General features: G+C 46.3%; 1 protein-coding gene across 1 annotated transcript; it reads left to right on the forward strand.

Annotated features, from left to right (window-relative positions):
- Positions 1–1004: 1004 nt before the first annotated feature.
- On the forward strand, positions 1005–5242 carry LOC119376574 (protocadherin alpha-1; the record flags this gene model as incomplete). Its single annotated transcript, XM_049411445.1, has 2 exons — positions 1005–1319; positions 5031–5242. Coding segments are annotated over exons 1-2 (243 nt in total), but the record flags the coding sequence as incomplete, so codon positions are not given.
- Positions 5243–9054: the final 3812 nt, after the last annotated feature.

A 9054-nucleotide genomic window follows, 5' to 3' on the forward strand; every position in this document is an offset into this window, starting at 1 on the left:
CACATTTTCTTATAAGTGATACAGGGCGTGCTTTCAACTGTCAGGAGTCAATGGTGTGGTATTGCATGAATTATCAAGGTCAAGTGGTTTATAAGAGGAGGACACTTGGTGGGCTGCTTGACAGTGTTCCCTCTGTGAATATATTTGTAACCTTTTTACTGAATATAGATAGTTGTAGTGTGTGCATCATCCCTTATGATCACCAAAGGGAATGCATTATCCCACTATGTGTTTGCCATTCAATGTGAAAGTGATTTTTAATGTGCTCTGCAATCACCATTTTAGAGACAAAAGTCATAATTCAGTCATTCACTGAACCAACCTGTGCTGTGATCGATATGCTCTGTGCACACAGCTGTATTTCATGAATTCACGGTTGTTTCGTTAATGTCAAAATGTCATGTGTTGTTCTTTCCTTAATATTGCTCAACTGCTTGGTCTCCCTGTAGAGTGGCGCGTGTATTTAGGTAAGCAAATCCAATGAAGTGGTAAAAATGGCCAGTGTGGGACATAGTGCAGTTTGCGACACACCTCACGGCCATGTTTCTTTCTTTCATTGCACTGCTTGTGCTTTTTCACAAACAAGCACATTACTGTTAGTCAGTGCCATGTTTCTCTCCTGCCTGTCAACCATGTGCATCCATATGTGCACATACAAACATGTTGTTGGAGAACATACTGCTCCAGCTAGACAAAATACTGGCATCCAGCAGGTGCTATGAATACACAATGCTTCTTCATCGACATTTTCTTCTAAAGGAACGCCCATTGATATCACATGAACAAGGGCATCAGGAGGGCAACGTTCCTCTTGTGGCTTTTAGTCCTCAGATATGCCACCTGCCCAAGTACAGTCATTGAACTATGTAGTGGCTCCCTTCCCTCACATGTAGCGGCACCAATGAAACACAATTTTCTTTTGTGCCATGCAGGTGGTAACCGGCGGCTGAGCTATTCATTTGTTCAAGCTGACGGCCATTTCAGCGTGGATGCGCACATCGGGGCTAGTGCGGTTGGAGCAGCCGCTTGACCGTGAACAGTGCGCTCGCTTCAACCTCACGGTGCAGGCCCAAGACCATGGCCAGCCCCCACTGGCTTCCCGGATGCACCTGTCGATCACTGTGCAGGACATCAACGACAGCCCACCCGAGTTCACTCAGCAGGTGTATGCCGCTGCCGTGTCAGAAGTGGCTCCCGTTGGATCGCCCATCAGTGCGGCTGTCAAGGCCACAGCCGTGATGTGGGTGTCAATGCTCAGATCACGTACGCTCTTGTTGCTGGCAATGATATGGGGCACTTCAGCATCGAACCCAAGACAGGTACATTGTTCACTGTGCTGACGCATATTGTAAAAGAGCTCACAGAAAGAGGCACTTTCTATCGTTCACTTCAAAGCACAGTATCAGCACTCGATTCACTAGTGGCTACTTTATTATTACACCTGTTGAAGCAGAGGTTCTCAGACTGGCTTTTTAAGAACCCACGAGTTCCACAAAGGCCCTTTTTGGGCTCTGTGAGTGGTCACAATTAATGGAACCAAGTCTTGTTTTACTCCCACTACCACCCACTTGGTTGATTCAGAGGAGGAAACTTGTATTGCACTTTCGGATTTAGCAAAGATTTCATACACCACATTGACACATTTTAGTCTGTGACCCACACAGCATTTGTGGTAAGACTGTCATAATTAAACTGCAAACCCGGAAATTTCTGCAATTCGTAGACCTGTTGTCATGGTACACAATCAGTGCTTCTAGTTTAGGCCCCTCCCCCCACCCTTCGTTTTTTATATGCTGACAGCACATAGTTGGAAAGAGAGGTTCTCTGAAAAAATTTTTGTGTTACTAAAAGCCAGTGTTGAAGGATAAAATGTAAAAAAAAACGTATGACAGCTTCACTACTGTGAAACCTGAAGAAGTGCGTAGCACAGGCACCCAATGCTCTATTTACCAAAGCCTCGATGACGCCAATGTTTGAGGTAAGCATGTAGGGTTTCTCTTGTCAGGGAGATTCGCAAACTCGGTGTGCGGCATGTGCGCTTCATTTTGCTGCACTTTATCGCCTTTCTGCTTGTTACGACAGTTGAGATGTGCGTCGTCTGCAGCGATTTCAGTAAAGTTGTTCCCTCATCAGATGTAGCAATGCAGTGCGGCGAAGCACGAGAGGGAGGGGCATTCGCTCGCTCGACAAAGCGGTGGCGCCCTCTCTCATGCAGCTCCAGAGTCAGAGGCATGTTTCCGAAACATTTTTAGCAATTTGAAGTTAGTTTTAGAGATATAGACAAGACCGACACCCGTGTTGCTCTGGTTGAACACTTCCTTTTCTTTTTTATTGCGTGCTCATGCACAGCCCCACCTTACGCCCGCTTGTTCCCTCGCCTTGGCTTAGCATGGCGTTTCCCGCCAACGCTTTTCGTGGTAAACTCCGCATCCTCCCAGGGCCGCGGTGTGGTTGCTTGCTTCCAAAGAGTACAACCGTTGAGCAGCACAACGTACTTGCTGACCGTTTGGGATCTTGGAGTACCTCTGGATGCCTGGACATGCCTCGACCACTCGGCCGAGCTTCCATTGCAGCGTTGGAACGTTGTCGTCCTTAATAAAATATTTGTGCCGCAACTGAGACAAGCAAGAAAACAAGAGAAGGCAGGATGGGGCGCCAGAAGTAGTTTATTTTCTGCACATCACCCAAATATATATGTTTCCATATATGCGCACAAAGAGAGAGCGCAGCACAAGCGACTATCACTACTATCACATAGCACATGTCGTCCTTAACAATGGCCAAGTCACCACGCACAGTTGGGACTAAGACGACAGCTGGCAGTGATGGGCGGGGCGCAGGAGAAGCAAATATCTATTATTCCATCGTGTCCACAATCGGTGCAGAAGCTCGTCTTTGTATTTCACCCGCCTTTGCAAGTCATTTGCGGCGAAACTTGGCAAACTCCTGCTGGTCCTTGCTGGTAGTCCCATGACACGCTTGCTAGTTAAGAAGTGCGATGGCGTCAGTGCCTCCGCACAGTTGTGTCAGAGGGCGGCAGTTGGTGCTCTCCTCTACCTCAGCCAGCACAATGAGCAGTTCTTCATAACTGAGGCTGCTTCGTCCAAGGCAGCACTTGAGAGCGTCCTTAAGTGTTAGGATGGCGCGCTCCCAGAAACCTCCCCACCACGGAGCTCGTTCGGCGATGAACTTCTAATTGATTCAGTGGACACTTACGTGGTCTTGGACGGTCTCGCTGAGCTGCAATCGCAGTTGTTTGGAGCAGCTGCGAAAGGTCCTGGCGTTATCCGAATAAACTGCAGATAGAATGCCACGCATACATGTAAATTGGCGAAAGGCAAGAATAAATGAGCGTGCTGTCATGTCCGAGTGGACGGTAGATGAGGCGGTGTCCACAGCCTTGCGGTTCATTGACGGTCTCCCTGAAGTGGGTTTCTCGCATGACGCTCAACTTTCCTCTCTACTATCCACTTCAACTTGAAGGAACTTCAAGACTGCCTTCACTTGCTTGTCTCTCGATTGGACTGCAGAGTCCGTGGTGTCTGTGTTGGTCTTAGTGCGCTTACGGTACTGGATCGCCAGGTCCTCCGGCAATGAGAACATTGGCACCTGGTGCAAAACAGCTAGTCCTGAAATACAGGTTTCACAGCCTTGATACTTGCAACGATGACTCAACTTGTTCGATGGCTAGGAGGCTGTCTATGTGGTCATCGATGGGAAGATCCTTTTGGTGAGCACCTTGACGGCGATGTTGTAGTTCACTTCAGTAAGGCGTATCCCTTCAATGGTCCACTTCACAGCACTGGCCAAGTATGTCTTCAAGTACTTGAATTTTTCAATCCCGGTGAGATTGGGGTACGTGTGAATGGTCGCTTCGTAGTGCTCCCAGAACCCCTGCCACTCATGGGTCTCGCCGCTGAAGACTGGTAATTGAAGTTTCAGCAAGGGGACTCGCTATCCCGGTGCTCGTGGCCTGCTGTGATTGGTGAGGTGTTGGCTGGTCAAGTATGAGTGGGCAGCTCCCATGGCATTGCTGGATCCGTCATTTGTACCTGCGTGCCTCGACTGGTTGGCTTAGATGACGGTAGGACCAGCCGGAGCACGTGCACTGATCGCGCACCGAAGCCTGCTGACGGCTTTCACAATCTTCTCGTGGTAATCTAGAGTGGCCACAATTTCCCCATCAAACTCCTTACCGTCAAGGGTGTCGGCGATCTGTTTGTCTATTTCGACGAGCGCTGCGTGTTGATAGCGAAGCCCATTGATGATATCCTGCAGGTCGGTGGAATGCAGTACAGTGCCTTGCAGGAGGACCTCGCTGGCCTCAGGCAGGTAGTGGCACCGTGAAGGGCGCCTCGATGTCTGCGAACCTGTCCATCCTTGGTACGGTATCGGTGCGGAAGATGTCGAGCTTTTTTTTTTTTACTTTTTGATACCAATAATGTAGAGACAGAGAAGAGACCGACGCCCATGTTGCCCTGGTTGAACGCTTTCTTTTCTTTTTTGCTGCGTGCTCACATGCAGCCCCGCCTTACGCTCGCTTGCTCTCTCGTCTTGACAAAGCATGGCGTTTCCTGCCAATGTTTTTTGTGGTAAAGTCAACATGAATTATTGCAAATGCTTCTTGGTTATTTCTGTAATGTATATTATTTGAGGCCTTGTTCGTTCATTTTAACCCAGTTTTGAGCATTGCTAGCCTTGTTATGGCCTGTATTGAGCACTTTGCTGTGAGCGTGATCGCACCACATGAGATCCATAGATGGCTGACAAGCCGGTCCCCTGAGGTGCTGCGCACCTAAAATCAACATGTCAGCTTCTAGTTTATGAAGGTCAACTTAGTTCACAAAGCCCATTGGGAGCCAATCATACTTCCTTGAAACAAGGTTTCAGGTGCGTAGTGATTTCAGAGCGGATCTCATTATATACAGGCAAACACATTAAGGGATAGTGCTGGTTAGTGTGGTGCACAAGAGCAGCAGAGCAGATACTGTAGGACCACCTGAGACAAGCATAATGACTGTCTCTTGCAGGTGTGCTGCGAGTGGCCCGCCCACTGGACTACGAAGAGACGCCCAGCTATCAGCTAGCAGTGGAGGCTCGTGATGGGGGCGAGCCACCGCTCAGTGCTCGTGCCTGGCTCAATGTGTCCGTCTTGGATGCCAATGACAATGCGCCCGTGTTCGGGGGACCCTACAGTGCCACCGTCACCGAGGACGCGTCCCCGGGTCAGCTTGTGCTCCAGGCAAGCTTTCACTTCCAGGTTTCTTTTCTGGCCCACATATTAAAACTGGCAATGGTTGTACACCATAGAGACATGCCATCCTTATTCTTCAGTGAATTATGTGATATGTATTACATTGCAAAAACTGCTTTGCAGCACTGCCAAAGCTGCCAGGTGCAAGCGAGCCACATTCTTGTGCAGCAATGCACACTTCCATATGTAATTGCCTTGTGGGGCATTTGTTTGGCACATGCTATTTCGCATTGCATTTACATCCAATGCCCTTCAGGGGCGAAGCAGTTCCTCACCTAGAGCATTTTATTATTTAAGCTGGGATGATTAAAACTTGTATGCACCAACTCAGTTTCAACTTAGTATCAACTAAGCTTTTTGTGTAAACCGTGCCATTAATGAAAACATCATTTGATCATATTTTTATTGAACTGGCAGCACCAATATTCCTGTATTAAAATGCCATTGGATTCTACACATGTTAAGAAGTGCAATACTTGTAGTTTTATAATTCTACCTTTCCTAGAACAAAAGTTATGAAGCTTCATAATCCACACCTGAATGACTGAGCGCTGTTTCATCACCATGCTTCCAAACCAACTAGCCCACCGACAAGCACTAACAAAGTAAGAAAGAGCGAGATATATCGAGCTTTGAATTAATTGAACCACCTGCGTAATAAATTTGTCTTCATTTAACTTCATTTTGTAGTGTACTGGTGCATAGAACCACTTTGCTGAAGGCACTACCACGTTCGACGAGTCGTTCGACGTGCCGCTTCCTGCAAGCCACGTGAAAAGTATAATTTTTCTTTGCTCAAAATGGACATAACCAAAAATGAACTTGCACTATTTCCAGCCTGGGATTTCATTCTATTTATGCCAAAACAGAGCATCAATGACTTCAGGATAAATAGATATTTAATTACAACTTAATTACCATTAGTTACTATAACACAAATAAATTGAAATATTATGACATTATTTTTGTTGCAATAGAATATTTAGTGTGTTGAAATAATGCTTATCAATTTGACACATTTACAGACAGCTTTTCATAGGTGACGTCGGAAAGGCTTAACACGTTCACTGCGGCACGCTTTCTTTCGGTCTGGTTTTAGGTGCGGAGTGACCCACCAGTGGGACACGCGGCTATGCCTGTTTCTTTTCCTCCACCGCGATGGCACTGCCACCTTTGCAGCGTGTGTTTGGTGCATTTATTTGAAAGATGCAAAGCTGTTTTCTGCCTTCTTCACGTGAATCTATGCTTAAATGCAAAGTGCTTACCACAAGAAAACACACGAAGTCAGTTTTCGTAATAGAAATACTTATTGGGTAGATTTATCGGCTCCTTGGAAACAATCGCGCCACCTCACGTCCAATGCAATATATATTAGTTGCAATTTCGAACTTCAGGTGTCAGCACAAGATTGAGAGCTGTCGCACGTGTGTCACCGGTGGGTCACGCATCACACAGCAGAAAAAAAAATCACAGCCTATCCACGGAGTGAATGATGATGAGTGGGCGAAGCTGCGGAGGTTCATCGGTAAACCGTGACTCTTCCGTGAATTCTGCCCAGTACATCATCACCGACGTGAGATCGGGCGCGTTTATACTAAAGGTTCGATGAGTTATGACGACTTGCAGCTCACTTTAATTTTACATGTACGCTGTGAATTATCATTGTTTAGAAAACCATTGCTTTAGAAACATCTGGCGTTCTTTCGTTTTGCTTTTACAAAACATCTGGCGTCTTTCGTTGGTTTATTTTATCAATCAACGGCGTTTTGAACAAAATTTTTATTGTTTAATCACGCACAGGAGAAATCTCACCAGGCACTTCCTTGGAGGTAAACAATGGCTGCTAATGGGAATGAGAGACAGAAGAAGTAGGCTTTTAGCTAACACTTACACTTCTACTTCTACTAACGTTTCCTACTGGAACATGCCAATGGCTGCTAATGGGGAATGAGAGACAGAAGAATTCGGCTTTTAGTTAACGCGCACGCTGCGAATTTTTTATTGTTCAACAGCGCACAGGAAAATCTCCCACCGGCACCACCTTGGAGGTCAAACCGTAAGACTGGTTACGCACTACGACTACTACGACGACTACGAGGGACGAACGGGTGCCGCCTTAAGGAGCTTCGCCCCTAAAAGATTTTTATCAAGTGTGTCGTGGGTCACCGGTGGGTCACAGCCTTTAACATCACCATCACAAAAGAAGAAAACGCATGAAGTCAGTTTTTGTGATAGAAATATTTATTGGGTAGATTTGTCGGCTCCTTGGAAACAATCGCGCCACCTCACGTCCAATGCAATATATATTAGTTGCAATTTCGAACTTCAGATGGCAGCACAAGATTGAGAGCGGTTGCGCATGGGTCACCGGTGGGTCACACATCACACAGCAGAAAAAGATTTTTATCGAGTGCGTCTTGGGTCACCGGTGGGTCACAACCTTTAACATCACAGAAGTATTCTTCGGGGCATGTGTATCCTCATGCAACAAAAATCATACCTCTGCGTTCAAGTGTCATAAAGTTATCGCATCCGCAAACAGAGAAATGCACGTAACTTCGCAGCCGCATGGGTGGAGCACACGCCATGACCTGCCGGTGACCCACAACGCAGTGAACATGTTTATGCTGAGAAAGGCTTTTCAGTAGATTGTAGGACCACAAAAAAGCGAAAAAAAGACAAAAGAAGAAAACGGAAAACTCTTGTTAGTCACTGATGTGCTATGAAAAGCTGTTATGGCAAAATAACAATCTAGGATGCATGCAAACTGATAAGGTTATGCATCAATAGTTGCAGAATACAAAAATAAAATTGTTGGATTCTTTTTTTTTTTTGAAACTTTCTTGTATTTTTCGTCCCAAAAAGCAGCGTCCGTCCTTAATTATTGTGTTGGTTACTCTTGGTAACTGCCACTGCAGTTATCAAGTGTCGACACTACCCACTTTAATCGAAATGAAAAACGAACAGACATCGAAGCCAAGGAAGGTTTCCACAGCTTCATTGTCTGTTGGTTTAAATGCACAGACATACCCGATAAAGTGGACGGAGAATGACCGCTGCCATAGCTCAGTAGACCTTTTTCAAGCGATCCCAGAACCCCCCGCAGGCGCGCGAAGCACTATGGGAAAAGTGTGTACGGCAAGCCCGCCCGGCGCCGGTTGTTCCGTCGCTCGCTGCTCGTTGGCTCCGTGGGAGCACCAAACGAAAAAACGCGTCGCCGCTGGTTGACTGTTATTAAATTTTAAATACTACACATGTCTCAACGCACCTGCATGTATCTCTACGCATGAAATGCGAAAGGAATGATGCAGTCAGTGTACTTATTACCGAGCGGATGTATACCGGATGTAGCAGTTAAGCTGCGTGCGAGTTATCACGTGCCGTTACATGCAGTCAAAACGTGCTAGTATCGTGAGCAATGTGAGCTGGAACACCGAATTCGCATTTGTTCAATGTTTACTTGTTCACAAGCTGCCATGGCATTTATTGCCATATCGGCTTGTGATGGGGTTTAACCAAACTGTAGAGAGGTGTTACAGTGTTCAGGTATACAGATAATTATTTGATTTTAATTGACAAATCATGCGCTGTACAAATAAGTGAGCACAATCTAAACGTGTTTAAAGAAAACGGGATGGGACTAGAATTCACTTGCGAGATGCCTTGCTCTGATAATTTGCAGTTTCTTGATACATGCTTTTAAGTTTCACTGCGGAAAATGTTTGCGGGCAGTATAGCCCGCGTTCAGCGTAAGCGGTGTTTAATTTCGCGTCGGCGCATTCGAATATTGTTAAACGAGG

Source organism: Rhipicephalus sanguineus, unplaced genomic scaffold (genome assembly GCF_013339695.2).
Source record: "Rhipicephalus sanguineus isolate Rsan-2018 unplaced genomic scaffold, BIME_Rsan_1.4 Seq1500, whole genome shotgun sequence".
Lineage (NCBI taxonomy): Eukaryota > Metazoa > Arthropoda > Arachnida > Ixodida > Ixodidae > Rhipicephalus > Rhipicephalus sanguineus.